The sequence below is a fragment of the Nothoprocta perdicaria genome, unplaced genomic scaffold, assembly GCF_003342845.1.
Source record: "Nothoprocta perdicaria isolate Ctin4 unplaced genomic scaffold, notPer1 scaffold_71, whole genome shotgun sequence".
Classification (NCBI taxonomy): domain Eukaryota; kingdom Metazoa; phylum Chordata; class Aves; order Tinamiformes; family Tinamidae; genus Nothoprocta; species Nothoprocta perdicaria.
The window spans coordinates 835,533-856,997 of NW_020455988.1; the positions used below are offsets into that span (position 1 = coordinate 835,533).

At 37.3% G+C, this 21,465-nt stretch overlaps 2 protein-coding genes across 2 annotated transcripts; both read right to left on the reverse strand.

Moving 5' to 3' along the window:
* Positions 1-1,050: 1,050 nt before the first annotated feature.
* Positions 1,051-9,139, reverse strand: LRIT3 (leucine rich repeat, Ig-like and transmembrane domains 3). The gene is made up of 4 exons (XM_026050902.1): positions 9,024-9,139; positions 8,161-8,639; positions 2,895-3,200; positions 1,051-2,152 (listed from the first exon to the last, which is right to left on the reverse strand). Exons 1-4 carry the CDS (start codon positions 9,137-9,139, stop codon positions 1,089-1,091), a joined length of 1,965 nt encoding a protein of 654 aa, XP_025906687.1. The 3' UTR covers positions 1,051-1,088.
* Positions 9,140-9,299: 160 nt separating this feature from the next.
* On the reverse strand, positions 9,300-19,745 carry RRH (retinal pigment epithelium-derived rhodopsin homolog). The gene is made up of 7 exons (XM_026050853.1): positions 19,612-19,745; positions 15,433-15,623; positions 13,963-14,062; positions 13,119-13,272; positions 12,622-12,790; positions 11,529-11,707; positions 9,300-11,061 (listed from the first exon to the last, which is right to left on the reverse strand). The coding sequence occupies exons 1-7, from the start codon at positions 19,715-19,717 to the stop codon at positions 10,956-10,958; spliced, it is 1,005 nt and encodes a 334-aa protein (XP_025906638.1). The 5' UTR covers positions 19,718-19,745; the 3' UTR covers positions 9,300-10,955.
* Positions 19,746-21,465: the final 1,720 nt, after the last annotated feature.

Genomic DNA, 21,465 nt, shown 5'->3' on the forward strand with positions numbered 1-21,465 from the left:
GAAGTTCTGTTATTTCCTTCAGGCAGTGAAAAAGCAGCTTCACAAGAGATAATGAAGTATCATTAACAGGCAATTCTGTGACCATTAATATCTGATTTTCTAAACACTAGTAATTGTGCTCACAATCAACATTCATTTTGCTGAGTAAACTTCCTCTCACAGCCTGTGTGATCCAAGACCAAGATCTCATCCTACTATATCTCAGTGTGCATTCCAGTAACACAGTGCAGTCTATAATATCACGCAATACATGCAATACACAGTTATACAGAAGTATGCAGTACTACTAAGTGCCAGGAAAAATTTATAAAAATACTTCTGAATTTGAGATATATACAGAATCCAAGAAAATCCTAAGGCCAGGATATTACATTATTTGCTGTAAATTCACATTATTATGTACTATGCACTACAGAGTTACTCACAATGTTGCCTTACTTGAACTTCAGAACACTAAAGAATCTCCTTTGTCACAGCATCTGCAAAATGACAACGTGGTGTGGACTGTACCTCCCATAACCTGTGGTTATCTAACTTCAGTTTTGATCAGCCTGAGATCACTTCTAGTCCAAGATACTGTACAGAGCTAAATGATATCTTGAAGCACAAGCTCACATCAGATGAAAGTTTGTATTTTCAAAAAAAGTTTCGACTTCAGTAGAAGTAGTCTGAGTTCTATTCCTATCATTTCAGTATATACAGTCGTGATTAATATTTGATACATGAAACTTGCATATAGTAGAAACATAGAAACAAGATGATACAACAGCATWATGTTTTAATAAAAAACAAAAATAGAAATAGAAGATAGAAGATAGAAGATTATGCAGGCAAAATAATTTCATGCTCTATTTATCCATTAAGAATGTCATTCCCTCGCATCCAAAGTAAGAGTCATTAGAAAAAGTGGCTAACATGTTTCTTCTACTCCATCTCCTACCCAGCAGGAGTAGGACTTCAGTAGACTTCAATATATCAGATGATATATATGACTGCAATACTTTTTAACTGGTACCAACCTGCTTCCAGATGCATTTTGGATTAATTTTACCCCTTGTATATTCCACCTCCTCGATCCTCACCCATGCTCAACAGAGATACTCAGATCTAGAGCCCTCACTTTTGAAGGTCATTTGAGAATCCATGCTTGACCTAGAACAAAGTAGCAGTCTTTCAGATTCATTTGTGTACCTTCGTGCCCACAGCTCTCCTGCTGTATTCACCACTCGAGGCTTGAGAGACAGTGTTTCAAATTTCACATAGGTCTCTTTTGCAAGGTCAGCTTCCTTCGCAGTTTTAGGTTTTCCATGAAGTTGTTTTACAACTTTGTAGAGCAAGAAAAATACCAAAGGTAAAACAACTACACACGCTGCACTACTGGCCACTATTAGAATAGAAAACTGAGAGCTGCTTTCATCATTTAGTCCATCAGTGGAGAAAATAATGCATTGCTCTTTGGTAGGTGGCACTCCTTTAGGAGAGACACATGCCATGTACTGAGTGCTCGGCTGCAAACCATCGATTGTGACTTTGTTTTTGCTGGAGTCGGTACTCAGAGGCAGCATGTCTTTCTCACCATACTTTGAGTATAACACAGTTACTGCTGAGTTGCTTGTAGCATTGACAATTTTCCATGTTAAGGTCACTCTTTCATCTGTTTCACTGATCACTCTTAGGTTCTTTACAGTGACATTTTGCTCAGTCATAGTTGTTGCGTTCAGTGAAGTCTCCTCACCTTTCTTGCTCACCTCTGCAGCCTGTTTTTTGTTTCCATTTGTCACTGTCTTTGAATTTTTCTTTCCATCCATTATGGGCCTGGACTGCCTCTTGTCAGTAAGCTTGGCACTTGTTGATCTTTCAGTGGTAACTAGTGCTGTAGTGGTTGATRGAGCAAGAGGAGTGGTTGTTCTCTCAGTTCCTTGCTTGTATTCTTCTTGTGTAGTGTTCTGTCTCTCTGCCTCCTGCTTTCTCTCGTATTTCTGTGGTGACATAGTCGTAGTAACCACACCAACCACTGTGAGAGTAACAGCAGCTTCTGACATTCCTGCTAAATTCTTGGCTTTACATCTGTATTCCCCTGCATCCTTGTATGAAATCCCTGTCAAGCTTATTATAGACCATCTGACGCCCTCTCCAGGTGTTTCTTGAATTACTACAGAAATTGCAAAAAATAAGATGTTATAAAAGGCAGATGAAGAGAAAGAAAATGTTAAACTATTACTCACACCTGAAATTACTTCTGCCAAAAGGAACTGTATATAACAAACATGTAAAAGCAAACAAACAAAACAAAGCAAAATCTTCACACACACATACACACCCTCCAATTATGGAAGTCTCTGGTATGGTATAATATTATTGTAAAAAAGTACTCAGTAAAAACAGAACTGAAGTTCTGCAGGAACTACAAGATAATTTGCATTGGCACTAARTTAACAAAAGCAAGTAGAAAATAAAAGTCTCTGACTTAAGATGACACTAAGCACACTAGCTGTTTAAAACATTTATGAAAATAATATTATTGTTGCAACAGACTTCTGTGCTTTGGATAATCACTCTTTTCAGACCTAAGACTTAGGCTAACTGCTAGGCTAACTAGCAAGAAAATTTCTGTGCAAGCTATTGCATAAATATTTATCRTAGCATATCACAACTAGAAAGGTATCAGCCACAGTTTCTTTAGTATTGAAGATGGCCTTTGCAAATATGTTGTATCATTTGCAAATAACATAGAAAACATACATTCAGTTACAGACTCATTAGCTTGACCTAATTTGAAAACAGTGTCCTGGAATATATGGTCCGTTTTTATGATAATATTCTAAAAGCACAAACAAGCCAATACTTTTAGGCTCACCTAAGAAAAAAAACAAACCAACAAAAAGCTATTATACCTGTATAGTTCACTGGTATATTGTCTGATCTGGTCCAAGTAAGCTGTGGCGTTGGGTACCCGGTTGCATCGCAGCGTAAGAGAACATTGCTTCCCAGAGGAGAAGTGATTTTTGTTGCCGATGTCATCACAGATGGCTTAAGACACTGCTCTAACTCAGCTCGCTGGAACAAGATCCCTGCCAAGCTCTCAGGTCCACTACAATAAATCAGTGGATCAAGAAGCACAACTGAGGTATCCGCTATTTTAGAAAATTCAATTAGCTTTGAAATGCGACAGTCACAAAACCATGGATTGTCCTGCAAACCTGAAGCAAGACAAAAAAAAAAAAAATCAGGCAATATCTGACTACTGTGATTACTGTACAGCATATGATTACACCAAGTATGATCAAAGAGGACAATTCAATTAATCTGATTTAATCATTCCTCCTTCAATTTGTCTCTTTTTATTTGGTTGGTTGATGACAGATATTTTGCAGAGTTGACGAAAAAGGTTCTGAATCTTTTTTTCACAAAGTTAACAAACCATAGCAATAAATTCATAATAAATAATAAATTACATGGTAATCAATTGGAGCATGGTAATAAATTATTAGTAAAAAAGCCTTACTTTGTTAAAGTGTTATTTATCTAAGGAAAAAAGCACTCTGAAAAGACCTCTTAAAACTGATGGTATAGAATTTTGGACAGTCTTTGTGATGCAATAAAAAATAAAGTAAAAAAAATTTAAAAAGAGAAGAAAACAGAAAGGATCAAAAAAAGCTTATAACTTTTTTATGGTTATAACTTCATGTCTTTCTGTCAGACACAATATTTCCTTCTTGATTCCAAAGTCTCTGAATGAGAGACTTCTCAGTCTTGGTGAATGACTGTAGTGAAATAGAGGACACTTCTGAAAAGCTTAAGTCTGAAGCCTCAGCTAGTGCCAATTATTTTGCTMTGCTTAATTCAACAGGGCAACATTCACTTTATCTGGTAGAACGGCACACAGTTTATCACTCATTTGATCATTTGACTTACACCATTGTACACCTTTTTCATTTTCTTTGAGTATTAACAATAAACAGAAATTCAAGTGAAATGATGAATGATATGCTAGAAGTGACCACCAGAACCCCTCATCCTTGCATATACTGATTAGTACAACAAAGAAGTCATTAGTTAAATTCCAACATAGAGAAAAATAAAACACATGAAACATCTGTAAATACAGTTCAGTAGGTGATGTATTTTTAGTAGTTATTAAATCAACTAATGGAAAAATTCTGTATCAGCAATCTCAACTTTTCATTTTGGAAGAAGTCTAAAGATATAAAAGTACATGAATAAGTAGTTACTATTGTCTTTTACTGCTTGACCAGAAATAGGTTATTTTAAGCACAATGACGGTGATTGGTTATAGCAATGATAAAGCCTGATTAATCCCCACTCTTTAAAACAAGACATGACCTGAAGGGATTCCACGCCTGACATCACAATCCCATTTTACCCTTTCAGGCCTAAGAGACTTTGCATCTGTTCGCTACATGTTGCCCTTAACAACATAAGGGGAGACACCAAGAAAACTAAGGAGAAACTGCTTTTCATCAKCGAGRAAAAAAAAAAAGAGAGAGAGAGAGAGAGATATGCTGTAAATACCAAACATACATTCACAAACACAAGTATCTATTTTTCCACCTGCAGTAAAATGGCAATAACATGAAGCCACGAGATTTCTAATCCATGGTTCTAAACCGTAAAGTCCTTGTCTCCCAATGCTTCCCTGTGCTTCCTACATAGGGTACACCTACTATGTTTTCACTGGGGAGTAGGTTCAAGAAAAGCAGTAGCTATCTGCCTCACCACTCAGCATAACTAGTAGAAGCTTGATGGGTCCTTCTGCATTTCAAATTCTTGGCATGTATAGAGGCAACAGAGGCAAGATTTTGTCTAACAGCCACTCTGAAATGTGAGATTTCTTCATCATTCTCAGACTCGCTAGATGTATTTTTCATACGGAAAATGCTACTACCGTCATTCAAGCTAGAAATTTGAGCTTTTACACTGCAGCCATTGCTGAAGTTTGTCTGTGTTTTGGACAAAAGTACTAGGGTATAGCTCCAGGGCTCATGAAGAGAGGCCCAGAGGCTCAATTCCCAAACTTAATTCTGCTGCATGTCAGCCCTTGCACAGCTTTGTTTTGAAGCATTTCGAAGAGCTCCCTCTGAGACAAGGTCAGACACAGCTCCAAGGACACTCACTCCAGGGACTCCCTAAAGGACGGACCAGCAGCCGATGGCAAGGACTGCTCTTCTACTCTGTTCATTCCTCCAACACACGCACAGCAGGTTCTGCACCTTCATACTCCTATGAACTGACATAAGGAGATGCTAGTTTGTCAGTTTGTCAGTCACCAGCCTGGGGCTTCCACAAGACAGAGTGAACAGGGAGAACCTGAACTTTCTCTAACGTGCAGCTCTCTTGAAATTCAAGATACTGCAGACAAAAATCCTTGCTAGTGTTAAATATATACATACACAAACATATACATGTATACATGGAAAAATAAAAAACATATATGCACAGTAATCCAAGTTTGGCACTTTGTTGCTACTGATGCCATTAATTAAACACAGTGACAAGCTTGTTTTGCCAGAATAGGAAACGAGCTAGTTCAAGCTATAATTGCTTGCACTAAATAGAATCTGAATTTTACTGACAATACAAAATCCATATTTCTGTGCTCTGGCTTCCAGCACCTGGCAGTGCTCTGGCTGCAGTTACCCTTTCATGTAGGCAAGTGGGCCGGACTGAACACTCCCAATGTGAACAGCAGCAGGGTAGAGGACATTCCTGAGTACCAGAGTGGCTGTGTGCAATTCTAGGCATCATTTTTTAAAACACAAAAGGAACAAAAAAGAATCAGTAAATGGTGTAGGAAATGGAGGAAAACAGACAGGAAAAACCCCAGACTATACATACACGTGCTCTGTAAGAAATGGGTGAATGAAATGGTTCAAATAGGTAACAAAGAAGGCAGTCAAACAGAAAGAAAAATACAATGATCTTTCAAGATTTGAAAGGTTGCTCTAAGAGATAATAATTTGTTGTTCTGTTCATGTCCGTCTCATGTAGGACAAGAGGTAATCAGCTTAGTCTGCAGTAAGGTAGATTGCGGCTAGATATTAAGAGAAACTTTCTCACTCTACTGACAGATAAGCACTGGATAAGGCTACCAGCAAGGCTATGGAATGGCTTTCCTGCAGGTTTTAAGAACAGGAACAGCTTAGCCAAATAGTAGGAAGGGTTCAGGCCGTGTGGAYGCGCACCCCAACAGCAGCACAAGATGGAAGAACTGTAAAATTCTTTCTGATCTACTTCTGCGATGCTCTCCTCCTCCTTTGAGATGGAAACTAGTATCTCTGGGGTAGGACTCTCCTCCCTCAGGCTCCAGCAATCAMAGACAGAGAAAACACTGCTGCAGAGCATACCTTATGCCTGTCTTTTAAGTCAACATCTTCTGTGGCTGAAGTGTTAGAGACACATTTTCACTTTTTTAGTCACAAGAGGGCCGTGACATGTATGAATGAAAGTTTAAGCAAATTATCCACAGCTGAAAGGCAGATTTCAACCCACTACAATGAAACTACTAAGATTTGAATCTGAAAATCCAAATTCCATAACTACTGCACAGAGCCTACTTAAGAAAAGGAAAATCAAAGTGCTGTTTGAAACTTGCATGCTTTCCTCCTGGAGGTCTGTGTTCAAACCCCATTTTAGTTCATAAACAAAAATGATCCAAAGGTCCCATCCTAACTCTATAGAATAAAGGGGTACCACAGAGTTTGGTGGGACTAAAGGAGGTTGGCAAAGTGCTTGTAACAATAAAGCCTACAGATTTTTATTTATTTACTTATTTAAGTATTGAGGGCAGTATAAAGTGAGCAAAACCAAATAACACTGGGACACTAATGTAAGGAGATCCTCAGGAGGATTAAATCTAGCACAGTCAGCTCCTACTTTGCCCCCTGTTATAGCCTGGCAACAGGGAAAGGGGTACAGAGTTAGATTTACTTTTCCAGCATTTTTGTAATGAAATGAAAACCAAGATCATTTTAATAGTGCAAACCTATACCTACCATGCATGTGAGGAGTATGGTCAGTTCACTTGCATTATTAAGTTACTTACATTCTCATCAGAATGAGTTTCAGATTGCAACTTCTGCTGCAAAACAAAGCAGCTGAACAGAGGAACACTGAATACTGGCTTTAGACCAAGAAGCTAGAAATAGTGGGCAGTGTAAATGCAAGGCAGAGCTTCACCAGTGGGTACAGAATTCCTGTAGTTAGTTTAGGCAGAGCCAGTTGTTCACCTGCTCCTGGTTTTCTCCTCTTCCACCTGCTACACTGCACTAAAATATGGCAAAACACACACATACACGAGAGAGAAAAAAAAGTGACAGAAAAGAGAGCTATTGATAGAGCTACTCCATGAACACTCTGAAATCACAGAGAGKGTACCTCAAAAATGAGAACTTGTAAAGAAAGTGGAAAGAAAAAAAGAACAGTCACAAGGAGAACTGACATAGTGGTCTAATAAAAACTAGAGAGATTTGAAATAGAATTATGAAAAACAAGAATGTAGATACACTAGTCTTAAGTGCTTATCTTAATGATTACAAAAAGTGCTGTAAAAGCTTAGGTACCAGAGTTCTACTTTTCCCCTTATTTTTCATCATGTAAATTGGAGAAAAATATCAGGATAACTASTCAGCTTAAGCAATGCAAAGTCAACATGAGTTCGAGGGAAATTTGTCCTCTTTTGAACCAACAATACAGTCTGCAATAGTGTATTTCAGAGAAACTTTCATAAATGTATTGACCCGAATCATGTGGTTTGTGAGGCACTAAGAAGACATGCTTATGTTTGCGAGCATACACATTCACTGATGAAGGAAATGTCATCAGAAATACAATTCTTGTAAATTTGGCATTCATCTAAACACTCAATATTCCTTATGGTCCATATTCACAGAGATGGGAACCCATTAGCTTTTTTCCCTCAGGGTTATAAAAGTGAAATAGCAACATATTGAAGCTACTATATTCATTTCAGAATTGACACCAGGAGGACAAAAAATACTATAAATAAGTATCAGAGAGAAAATCAGGAGCATATACAGGATTAAAAGCCACTCTCCCAAATCCCAGGCTAGTATCCGACCTGCTTTACTTTKCAAGTTAATATTTACATACTTTTTAAATGAGGCAGGTTCCTGAACATACCTAAAATTACTCTCTGTGCTGCCAGACTGTCCCTGTTCTTGGACGAGGAAGCTTCTGAGAAAAGGGGCCAAATGTCCATTAAGTCTGATGGCAGGGTAGTTAGCTTGTTGCTGGATATGTCCAGGTAGGAGAGTCTTCTCAGGTACTTGCCGGCATCCGCTGGAATGCTGGTCACTTTATTGTTATGTAAATCTAGGGTCCGTAGGTTGGGCATCTCTGCCAGGGATTCCCATGGGAAAGTTGAGAGCAGGTTACCATCCAACCGTAACTCATGCAGTTGTTTCAAATTATAAAAACTGCTGGTATCAATGTTGGCTACGCAGTTGTAAGTTAGCCACAAGTATTTGAGATCTACTAAATAGTAAAAGGCTTCTGTTGGGATCCTTCGTACAACAGTTTTTTCTATACGAAGTTTTACAGTATCCACAGGAACATTCACGGGGATCTCAAACATATCAGGATCATTACAGAGCACAGACCTGGCATCAAAAAAAGAGAGAGATCTATACTGCATTATCAGAAACTTGTATTTAAAATTTTAATGTAAATACTACTACTTTACTTAATATTATTGGCACAATACAGAATGTCAAATTAGGAGTAGTCTTCCATGTTTAAAATAAAAAAAAAAAAAAAAGATGATTAATAGTAACTAGCAACTAAATACAAAGTCATTAAAACAAAGCATCGTCACCATCTGCTCCTACCAGGAACGCTGCTAGCCATGTGGTAAAAAATATGCCACTATTCCTAAGCAACCATGATAAACTGAAGTTTGCAACATCCCAGAAGATCCTACTTTCAATTTCCTCAGCCCTCTCCCTTATACATTGCCTTAAACAAAAAAATAATAAAATGTATACCTTGTTCCAGTGCCATCACTTCTGCCATGGTAAATGCAAGTGCATTGYGAAGGACAAAAACCACTTACTTCTTCAAAAAAGCGCATTATGAGGTATAAGCATGTAAACAGATACATAGTTTCTTCACAGAAAAAAAAAACAAAACAATACGAACAAACTTGAAAGCTTTATTCTCGGGTGCTCATGTGCTGTGTGCTACAAATGTGAATGTAGACATCCATTTAGTAACAGCAGATTACATCAGATTAGCCAAGATCTGTAGTTACTTAACCTTCAAACGTATCCTGAAAGGCATCAGCTAAACCAGTCTGTTCTTTGTTGTGTCAGAAGAATAATACATTCCGCTCCAAATTACATGTAACACGTTTCAAGACTATTTTAATATGCAGCTATGACTGTAAAGGTAGTCCACGGTAAAACATCTCTTTGCTACTTCTGAGGGCCAGTGTATTCACTAACATCCATAAGGTATTCTAAGGTCCTTGAAGAAAATCTATTGCAGAAGTATATTGACACAGCACTAGAAAATATTCTCACAAGAGGATACTGCATGACAGCTACTTTAATACTAAAAATGACAAATTATTAATAAGGTTATATTTTAAAAAATCTATTTTAAGAAGTTTTACCAAAACCATGCATATTTTAAGTAACAGCTACTTCCTGCAAAGCCAAACATCAGATATTTCCATGTATCGCTTTAGTATTAATAATATTACAATAGAGCCACAAAAATAAACTCTTTGCTGGTGCAAATCATACTCAATCTCACAGAGTCAGGCTTAAAATACATATTCTAAATGATTTATTTTCCCAGCACCTGTGGATTTCTCAAAACCAACTCTATTACTTGATTTTGCTTTTTTACATTTGATGTAGATAAAGTTAAACATTTCATATTGCAAAGTGACAGTACTACTTAAGAGTGGTATCCCTTCAGACAGACATTAGAGATCTTAAAAGAAAATACAGAGAGCTGAGTAGCTTTAGCTGTATAAAGTCACAATGGATTAACTTTGTCTGAAGGATCACTGAGACTTTGGATTCGCAAGCGAGAAGATAACCTGAGAATAATCAAGAGTGCTCAGGCTACCATCCGCACATAGATCTATACACAGTCATTGCTTCTAGTCTGAACAGCTACTCCTGATGATAAAAATCCTTCTTTGAAAGTTACACAGCAGACCTATATAACCATGAGATTAACTTGGAAATGATGAGAAAGCATCATAAATATTTACTCAGTTGCATGTGCCTTTTGTATATATAGTTTTAGATTCCTGTTTGTCTCATTTTCATGACTTGGTCAGACACAAACAGTAGGAATATATTAATACTAAAGTAGAGACTGCCTTTCACACAAGTCCTTTTGATTCTGTGACCCAAGATTTTAAAAATTCATTAACTATCACCAGCCCCTTGCAAAATCCTTAAAGCTGACAAGAAATAAGGCTTGGTTAGATATTCTGGTACCTTAACATATTTACTGAAATAGAACTTTGCAAGGCATGTCAATTTGGAAATGAAGTTTTAGCTATATATGTTATACATCTATATGCATACTTTCATACACATACAAATGCAGAATCCCAATTATTGAAAGCCAAAAGAAAATAGAGGAGTAAAACCTTTCTTACTGAAGCTCATCATTTCCTGCTATAGTCTGTCCCAGCCCCTACCTCATCTTGTCCAAGAGTCCAAAGAAGATTTCACTGACCTCCTTTGTTTGGAGCAGGCATACTAGGCCATTCAGCCTCATTCCCTGAAACTAAGTCTAAACTTTTTTCCTTTTTCTTTTTAAACGATCTAAAACGTAACTGTGATTAGCAGAAAACAGCTAGCTGGATGAGGCAGATTACTGTACCAAACAAATAACTGTAACCCAGGTTTGACTCCTTTCCATTCAACATATGCAGGCAAATGAAGGAAGTTTTACGATGTCAGTGCGTTCTGAGATACACTCATGGGCAAGACATTGTTTATAGTTATCTCTTGTCGTCTCTGACATCGTACCATTGCCAGGATTGCCCTCCGAAACCTACACAGGACAAAAAAATGGAAGGCACAAACTGTTAGTCCAAGAGACAAAAACAAAGCAGCTGAGCTGGCTATGAGTACTATGACCCTGATTAGCAAAACTTCATCAATAAAAAAGCTTGACTTGCTCATTTTAAGGAAAAGCATCAATCCAGTTGAAGCAAGTCAGACTAGAACAAAACTCAAATTAAGCCAAAAAACCCACAAGTTAAAAGTCACTAAGTCATGTCATACTTTGACCACAGACATTAAAAACAACCAATCTATCATTGATGCAATGCAAACTGCATGATCAGTCTCTCACGATAAACCAAAAAATAGTTTTCAAAGAGATTTAATAAAAAGCGTCATTAGCATGTTATCAAAAAATTAATTAATTTAGAATTTTCTGAAGCTGATCCAAACAATTTCTTTAAGCCCAGAGATTAAGTAGACTGGAACTCATAGTTCAAAATTAAGACCACTTACTTCTTGTTTGCAACTACATAAATGCAAGGATTGTAGAATGTGGAAGACTTTGCAAACAGAGGAGCTATGATGGCCATTGCAGGAGAAATTTTCTTTGGGTCTCCAAAGGAAGACCACAAACACACAATGGAATATGGAGACCATGCCACCAAAAACATCACAATCATCACAACAGACATCTGTAAACAAGAGGAACACACACATAACTGTGTTACGTATTATCTGTTATCTGTATTACACGCAGATGAACACCCTCACAGCCTAACCTATATGTATACACTTGTGTGAAAATATACCTATAAAAAGTCAAATAACCCAGAAATAACACACTACTTGTGCCCATATTCTTTTCTGCAGTGACAAGCAAGACTAGAAAGGAGAGCTGCTCTGATTCATAACCAATAAACAATCTATGACTCCCTATAGAGAAGATTCCTACATAAATACAAAAGCAGTACCTCTTAAAAATATATTTATTACACAAAGGAACATCTTTGCTTAGAAGTTCACCTTTGGTGCCTAGAAGACTTAAAAAAACCACTAATTTGTGAAAAAAAAGCAAGCAGTCCAATTCTAGAGGATACTATTTATATCTTAAGTTGATTGTGATTCAATTTACTAATTGTCAAACAGGGCATTGCCCTTTCATGCCTAGGTCATGAGTTTAGACAAGASCTGATCAAAAAATATCTGATAAGGTACATCCATGAACCTAGCAGGAAAACCTAAAACTCCACAGACACAAGGAGTAAAAATATTTTAGAGAATTCTCCTAGGATTTCTCCGACTTACATTTCTATGTCATGAAGGAGCAGAAAAGCAGGGAATATCTGTGTTATTCCTGGCCGTCAATGTAGTTATTTGTATACATTTCCCAAGCTATGGAAAGGGTAATATTCTGAAAGTAATCAATCTAGTGTTATACAAAATAAAGTTAAAAATTTTCATCCTGGCTAACTTATGTTAATATTTAGTAAGCAAGAAGAAGGGAGAAATGTAGAAAAAAATGCTTAACAAGCTGAATTGCTCCTCTGTCTCCAGATTTTGACACAAAAGAACATGCTTAAAAAGGAACAGCCTTCATTTGCCATACCTTTGTTACATCTGCTTGGTCAGACCAGTCTATATTGAGGCTCTCTGAGCAGTTATTGGCTGCATATTGTTTCATCGTCTGGGAAACATTGTAGTAACAGTAAAACATGACTGTTAAGGGTACAACAAAATTAACAGCAATTACACTCATTGTGTAGGAAATAAATGACCTAATAAGACAAAAAAAAAAAAGTGAATTACAACTATCCATCCATAAAAAGTTATCGAAAAATTCAGTATTTTGATTTGATTATGAAATTTAAAAAGTACTTTAAAAATCAGGAAGATTTTCCTTAGCATGGGTTTTTGACAGTGGCCATGAGACATTTATTTTCCCTAGACTTGCTCTGCATTATTACCATGCTTTTTGATTTTWTTTTTCTACAATTGTGGCTCCTACTTTAGAGAGGAAATGTTAGTCCCATAGCAATGAATTAAATATTTTTAAACTTCAGCAAGACAGCAAATTTAAGAAACAGAGAGAGGGGCAAATCTTACGCATCATTTTTCCTCCAGTTTACTGTGCACGTTGCTCCAGTTGGATCAGGAGCGTAGCTGGCCCAGCCTACAGCAGGCATGGAGGCCCAAAAGACTGCATTTGTCCAAGCAGCAAGGATTAGAGTGGCATAGTTACGGGTAGTCATTCTCCTTCCTATAATCAAGCACACACAATTACAAACTGGTCTCATCTTTCGTTGAACCATAGTAATGGTTCAGATTAATTCTTTCAGAGGACTACACTACCAAACATTATAACATGCCCATTTCACACTTCTGATGATAAAATCAAGTTTTCCAGCTCAAATGCACTTTATACCATCACCTACATCATAATATATCCCAACTCTAAGCATAATGACAAAACCTGATTCTAAACCCAGTACATTCAAGAATAAGCATCTTTGTGTTTGTTGGAAAGAAAGAGAAAAAAAGAGGAATGAAATTACAGCTGTATGCTGTGAATGAATAAAATCCAGTATGGTGCTAACACATTGGCTTAGCACCTCTCAGAAAAATCCCACAGACSAAAGCTTCTGCTACATTTTTACATATGGGTGGGGCCTTCTAGTAARCTGGATAGAGCAGATACAGTTTGGAAACTGACTGGGGGTGAAAATAAAGGCAGAACTGCAGCCCAAATCTGCAATTTTCACCTGCAAAAGCAGTATCATTCACATAACTAGATTATACACTTAACCAGACGGTGAAACACTGCAGGATCATGCCCCAACTTAAAAGTAYGCCCAGTCCTTGAATGACACATTCTTATGAAGACAATACAATTAGAATGATAGTTCACAGTGCCCCTACAGTGAATGTTTTGGGATCAAGAATACAGTACCTATATCAGGTCTGCAGATAGTTAGATAACGGTCAACTGCAACAACAGTAAGCAAACCAATACTTGCCATTCCAAAAAAGATATTTAAGGCAGCATAGATCTGAAAAAAAAGAAAAAAATTCTGAGAAATTTTTCAAAGGTATAAACACAAGTTTGTGGGCTGAATTTGAACAAATAAACATGTTGTCTACAACCACGTGGTCTGTGTTCTCTATTAGCATAATACTGAATTAAATAATTYAGTGCAAGCAACTTAGAGCTAGCCAATTTTAAAACAAACATTTTAAAAGTGACTTGCTTGCAGGTATATCAGAAACCCTAAAGACAGCCAAAAAAAAGTAAAGAAATGACATATTTGATGAAAAATCTGAGATTCATAGATAGAAGGTTTGGAGTTTGTGGGTTTTTTCAATTAATGTTTTCAATGAATTCTTAAAAAATGTTAAATAAACATCAACTACATTTCCTTCATCACAAAAAGTTATATTRGGTATAGCTTTATAAAAAGAAGGGTTCCAAATGGTCACTCTTTCATCTGTCATACAGCTACCCTTCTTTGCCAATCATTTTCCCCCCTTTCTTCCATTTTTACATGGTGCCAGATGTCTTGGTAGTGCACAAATGATTGTACTGCATGCGGGCTGAAATGCCAGCATGAGCCAAAACCACCTGCTCATTGCCCCCTAGAAAACCTCAGCAGGAATGGTGACCAGAAGGGCTATGCTGTTACTGGCATAACCACATACAGACCCTTGTGCCACATCACATGCCATAAGGGAAACATGTGACACTATGCTGGCTCATTTCACAGAATTTTCTTTTAGGTTGACCTGAGCTGTGTTTCATGTGATCGTAAGAGCTCCCAAAGCACTGCTAGTGAGATTTCACATTAGCTTCAGCCCACAAAGGGAGAGTCACGCTAGATAAGTGTTATTAAAGTCAGGCTTCCAATCAAAAAAATAGCTGATTTGTTAGCTCAACATAACTGTGCGATCACAAATGTTATAACCACCCATTATCATATACAGGACCAAAAATCTATCGTGTTACTTTCCTTGAGTAACATTTACTTATTTTTCTGGTCTCTTAAGCTCACCAGTCTATTAAGAAGTAGAAAACTGTTTTAGAAACAATTTATTTGTGGATTTCATTTTTCATTTCATTTTAAAGGTTTTAAATATTTTAATTTCATTTTAAAATCCTAAGTTAATAAGTATAAAGTTATATATTTCAGTATTTTTAGATTTTAAACAATAAATTTATTGTAAAATCCAATTTATTTATTGTAAAATCCAGTAAAATCCAAACTAAATCATCTCTTCCAAAATGCTGACTTTAAAGAAAATTAGTTTCAGGTCTAGAGTCAAATGTGGCACCTCCACCTCATCTGTAAAAAGAACAAAATATTAAATAAGACCGTTGGTTTGCTTTTATGTGTTTAAGACTTGCTTCCTAAATGAAATGAAATACCTGGCATCCAGTATATCCAAATTTCCAACTTCCATGTAGGTCTGAGGCAGCAGACATGGGGTAACCAATGCCACTAACACCAATGTCAGTAAAAGCCAAGTTGATAATAATTGCATTGGTTGCTGTCCGAAGTTCTTTGTACTTAACAAAGATGCCTAACACAACAATGTTACTGAAAATGCTTACCACTCCTGTAGAAACAGAGAGAAAGAGGAATTTAACAAAATACGCAGGCAAGCCAGCAATATGCATCCAAAATACAATGCAGGTTACGGTAATATCTGAGTCCAGAAAAAGCTTAATTTTTCAATCGTATACAATTTAATAAAGACAAAAGACATCAAAGAAAGGGAGAAGTTCTGATACTAACTAATTAGAGAACCTGCACTTTGATTTTGTAAAGGCTTAAGGTGCTAGTAGGTTATTTAGTTGATCTTCGGACTTTCTAAGTGATGGCAACAAGAAGAGCAAACATTCAGAAGAATTTAGGATTACAAATTAGAAATTGCAGCCACTGATATTTCTAGCCACTTCTGCCTATGTGCCCAAAAAGGATGTAGGTCAGCGAGCTGATAAAAAGCAGGTTTACTGGCCTATTACACAGATTCACTAGGTCTAGCCAAAGCCCCTCTGCCACCACTTCATTTCCTCCTTTCTCTCAGATTTTACACTGTGCATTCAGGTAAAAGCAGTATTTATTTCTAGGTAAAGGGAATATTGGAAAAATAAACTGTTATCCTTTGACCTTGCCTACATCCAACGCAGACTACTCCTCTCTTTGTTCACGAAGGTCCAATTCTTTACGAAGYTGACTCATGTTCTTGCAAACTGTGTATTTTCTCAAGCATGAAGACCTGTCAAGTTGCCCTGCTCTATGGCTCCAAACTTCATGACTATTCACAGCTATGCTAAAAGTCCAGCTGTGCACTGAAGATGCACCTGYTTAACTGAACTGTGAATTTTTAAGYTGCTCTGGGCTGGCTTGGTTGACTATGTTGTTTTTCGCATCTTTGGCRCACTTTAGTATTTCCTATCTTTTAGGACTGGAACTCCCGASCCCACAGAAACTGCAGCCCAGAAACTTAAACACAAGACTTCCTAAGAACCCAGCATGGCAAGTGCTTTGACAATTAAAATAGATGCAGTAGAGGCAGCAAAAAGTGTGTGTAAACTGTTCCTTGCAAGTCTTCTTAAGTAATACAAGAAATACCTAGTAGTCCAAATAAAGAGATGCCACAAATAGTTTTAACTGTAACACGTACATTCACCTCTTCAAATCCAACTCTCTGGAATTTGCTTGGGACTTAATAGTGCCTTATGAGACACCGAAGACTCTCCTCTTTAGATTCTTTTCACCAGCAAGCTTTTTTTAAACCTGATGACCTACCTGAAAACCTCTCCCTCTTCCCCTTCTCTGGCTCTTCCTCCTTTCTGAGCAAATCTTACTACACTGCAGTATGCATGGCACCCTCAAAGGACTGTTCTGTCACATTTTTTCTTTTTTGTTCTCTTCAAACCCTAGTTCATTGCAGAAATATCTGGAGCAGAATCCCATCTCCCAGACTCCTATTAGTATCAGCAATAAGAAGTCCCCCATGACAAACAAAAGCAGTAAGGACCACTGAAGATAAACACGTCCCTTTGCATCTCAGTTAAGAAGTGGCTGCAGCCTTTATCAACAAAAGGGAGAATTTCAACATTTTTGAGAAAATGCAGAAAATTACTTTAAAAACAACTTGTAAATAATGACAAAAACTGGCAAAGTGGTCATATATTCCCTAGATCAACACAGCTGGTACAATAATACTGCTTCAAATCATAAAAACATCTGCATAACTTGGACATATGAAATTACATTATCCATGGAAATGCCRTCCACATTTTTTCAGTTTTATAGTTGAAAAGCTTCAACTATGAACTATATCTTTCAGCATTACAGATGTGAAGAGGTTAATCTGTAAATAGTTTAAGCCAATTGTCACCCCAAATGCAGCGCTAAAAATGTAAATGCTACCTCAGTACCATTTCTTTATCTGAACCACTATGTTCATCAAGAACCATGTGAACCTGATGTGAAAGCGGTCACAAGAGAAACCAATGTGATTTTAKTAACATCTAAAAATATAAAACAAAGAAAATACCAATGCTAGCGATAATACCAATCTTGCAGCTGTGAAATAAAGTTCAATTTCAATTAGGGGCATTACTACAGATTTTATAATACCCGTACCTCACCTGCAGTGAGAAGTTTCACTACAATGCTTCTTTTATCAATACCGTTCTCCTATATTAAAGAAACAGACTGATAATCTTAAAATCAAATGAGGAAAAATCACTTTCAGATGTCTTGYATTTTCTTTTACCTGTGAACAGAGAAGCTTGGGAGTTTTCAAAACACCTGCACAGCACACAGAAATTGCACTACAAAGAAAAAGATGTTGGATGGTGCCCAGCTCCATGCACATCAGCAACTATCACACTGCACACATTTTAGGAGTGAAACTGATGCTATAGACTGCTGCTAGAATTACAAGTCTATACAGTAGTACGAGCTTCCTATGGTACATGTAGTTATTGCATATACCAGGAATGAAAACAGGAATCTGACAGGACTATAAACACATAACCCCAGGCCAAAGGAAGATCCAGTTAACTCCACTTGAATTTTGTGTTTCAGAATCCAATGTTTAAAAAAAAAAAGTTATTCAGTAAAGATATCAGCACAACCAAAACAAATTCACAGTAGAGCTGAAAAGAGTTCCTGGTTCCATTAGCAGACAAGATCAAGACAAAATCCTTATGTATGCCCTGATCAAGAACAGAAAAGTTTCTTATTTTTCATCTTCCTAGGGAAGCAAAGGAAACTAAAGAAGTCCAAATGAAAACACAAGTCTTAATAAGGTAGAAGACATTGATAGTAGCACTAAAACTGTGCAGTACAAGTTAAATCTATTTATAATAGGAAATCTACTATTCCAGAAAGCATTTTAAAGATATTCCGGAGTACTTCATTACAAGCTGAAGGCTATCAGCAAAGCAGCACTGCTTCCTGCAGCCTGAGTGTCCCTGCAGCGATCACTAAAATGATACACTGATCACTACAGAAAGCAATGCTTTAACAATGCCTTCCTTCTCAGAAAACAGCTCTACAGCTTCTCAGCAAGTCCAGCAACTGGTATTTGGCCAACAACACAAACTTCCCTAAAAACCTGAATTAACTCATTGGTTTTGCATTCAAAAATACCCCCTCTATTAGAAGACTTGATATGCACATTTTATTTAAGGCAGCTGTCCGAAGTAACATCATCAGTATTATTATCTATACGCCTTAAGCAGATTAGTATTTGCTGGTATTTCACAAGCCAGTTCTAACACAGAAAAAGTGCCCTAAGTGAAGGATATAGTCTATCAATAAAGTATCTATAAATAGATTTTAATTTTGAAAAGATATAGAAGGCCCATTTTTAAACACAGCAGCTTATAGTTTTTATTTCAAGATATTTCTCTGGTAGCAAACAATGCTTCAAAAACAAAACAAGGAATTCCAAAGGGGAAAGTTTTCAGGACAATATTACTCCATAACGATGCCAGCCTCAGCCTTAGGCCATTACAGTGGAAGGGAATACACGACGTCAAGCCTTCCAGCATGCTTTTTCTAATGCGTGTCACCAGTGAAAAGCACAAGTGCTACCRGAGTCAGCTCTTCTCTCTGATTAATGACCAGCTCCCTCCAAGCCTCATTCCAAGCCTTCCCCTTACATCCCCCTAACAGACACCCACTCACATGCTCAGACTACACATATATTATGAACATGTGGTCCAAGAGAAATCTCAAGATAGCTTCAAGCACATCACAGAAAAATGCAAGCTGTGGCAGCTATGTCCTATTTTTATCTCTTTTGCAAGCTGGCAGAAATAAATTCTCACTCTCTTCTATAATTACATATCAACAAACTATGTTTTTCAACGCACCACACTGCCTTCAACTATACAGCAAAAAACATAATAGTTCTGCACACTTCAGTGTGCTGATCAGCGAGTTGTCAGTGAACTACCAGGAAAAGCCATTAGATATTTGCATAATACATAATGAAATGTCCTTGTTACCATACAAAACAAGCATTCAAATATACAGTTCTGTTTAAGAGAAGAAATGCACCAAACTGCTAGTGCCCATACCTGCTGTTATTAAGTAAGCTGCAACTATGTTGTGCTCAGTCTGTGTAAAGGCTGAATGAGCTTCATTGTCACTCTCAGAGGAGTTGGCCGAACCATTCCAAAGCATGCTCGACAAAAAAGACTGTGCTCTAGCCTCCCTGGTAATTCATCAAGCAGACAAACACTACAAAACGGTCAGGCCAATTCTTTCATTATGCAACAGACTCAATGAACAATTAAAAAAAAAAGCCAGGGGTGGGGGAGAGGGGGGAGACCTGTTTCCACTGACGATCTCCAAGCAAGATTTAATTGGACTAAATTGCAAAGAAGTTTACACTCCCAATCTATGCAAGAGGAAAGCCTGTTAATTACAACAAAGAGCAGAACAGAGCAGAGTACATTTCCAACAGGATGCTTAAACTTCATTCTTACTGCTAAAGAGATTAGCTGTCACATGCCCCCAAACTCTTTACTTCAAACTTCTTGTGCAATGTTTTCAGAGAAAACTGGCTCAGGTCAGTTGATCATTAGCCTGGTTTGGAATTAATTCTAATCATCATASAGAACACAACCACAGGACAACATAGAAACAAACAAACAAACAAAATCTCTAAAAAACAGGACACGCTTACTCTAAAATCCATCTTTTCAAATTTTAAGAGGCCTACTTCTTTTTACAGCTCTCTAACAATAGCAGACAAGACAGTCTAGTCTTGGACTAGTCCAGTCACTGTCCAGTATTTTTCTGAAGTGTAATTACTGAAAAACCCAATTACATTTTTAAAAACAATCTGGTCTGCAAAAAACAAGCTATTGAACATGCCTCACAAATCTGAATTTTCTTCCTCTCTCTAAAATGCATATAGGTAAGCTGGCATTGGAAAATTTCACCTAAATCTTGCACAGTACAGCAAAGTGCTAGGTTACTTTCCAAAGCCCCAAGCAGTAGCTTGTTTTCTTCTTCATAATGATATGCACACAGCTGTTAAACTGAAAAAGCTTTTGCAAAAGCCAGTATAAATACTAGGTGCAATACACCCTCATCCAAAGACCATACAGACAGCATTAGTGCAAGTAATCAAACATATATACGACCAGTTCCCCTATATACAGTTGTTTGCCTCCAGTTTCATACTTATAGAGGGTACAAAAGTGACAGGAAGGAGCAATTTGTGCTTCTTAAGCTGTATGTGGCTCCCAGGCTAGGGCTGTGTCTTGGAAGCAGCAGTGAGGTTTTAGTGACACCAGGAGTTTGAAAGCAATACAGACATCCCATAAAAAGAGGCTACATCTGTACAGTTATTGCCATCTTCATCCATGAAACATCCCTACAGCTCCTCATAATCCTGTTCCTCATCATTTCAAGACAGACATCTTATATCTTTTACTCATTTGAATCTGAAGGTCTGAAAATTTTGATACATTACTTATTCAGTCAGGGCATTTAGTCATCATTGTGACACAAGATCASGTGTCTCAGCTCTACCAGCAAACATTTTTTTAATCCCACAGTATCTACACTCACTCTTAGGGTTCTCAGCATACTCAACATATCCTGTCAGAAAAGGATTAGGCAGGAACTAGGTAGGAGTGTTCTGAAAGGAAAGATGATCTGTTTGACAATGTATCCACTTGCCTAGTCCTGCCTTGAAAGATAAAAGCTTAATGATAATTTGGTAGCTCTGCTTTCTTCCTCTGAAACTCTGTCAAGATCAACCTCAAATCTTGCAGCCTCCATAGAAATCAGAGCTTGTAAAGTATAATACAAGCATTATAYGCACATAAAAGCAAAGCATTTCTAGTTTTATTTGGATAGAATGCCAAATTTGGAGTTAGTGTGGTTAATGAGACCATACAGGTCTCACACTTGTCAGT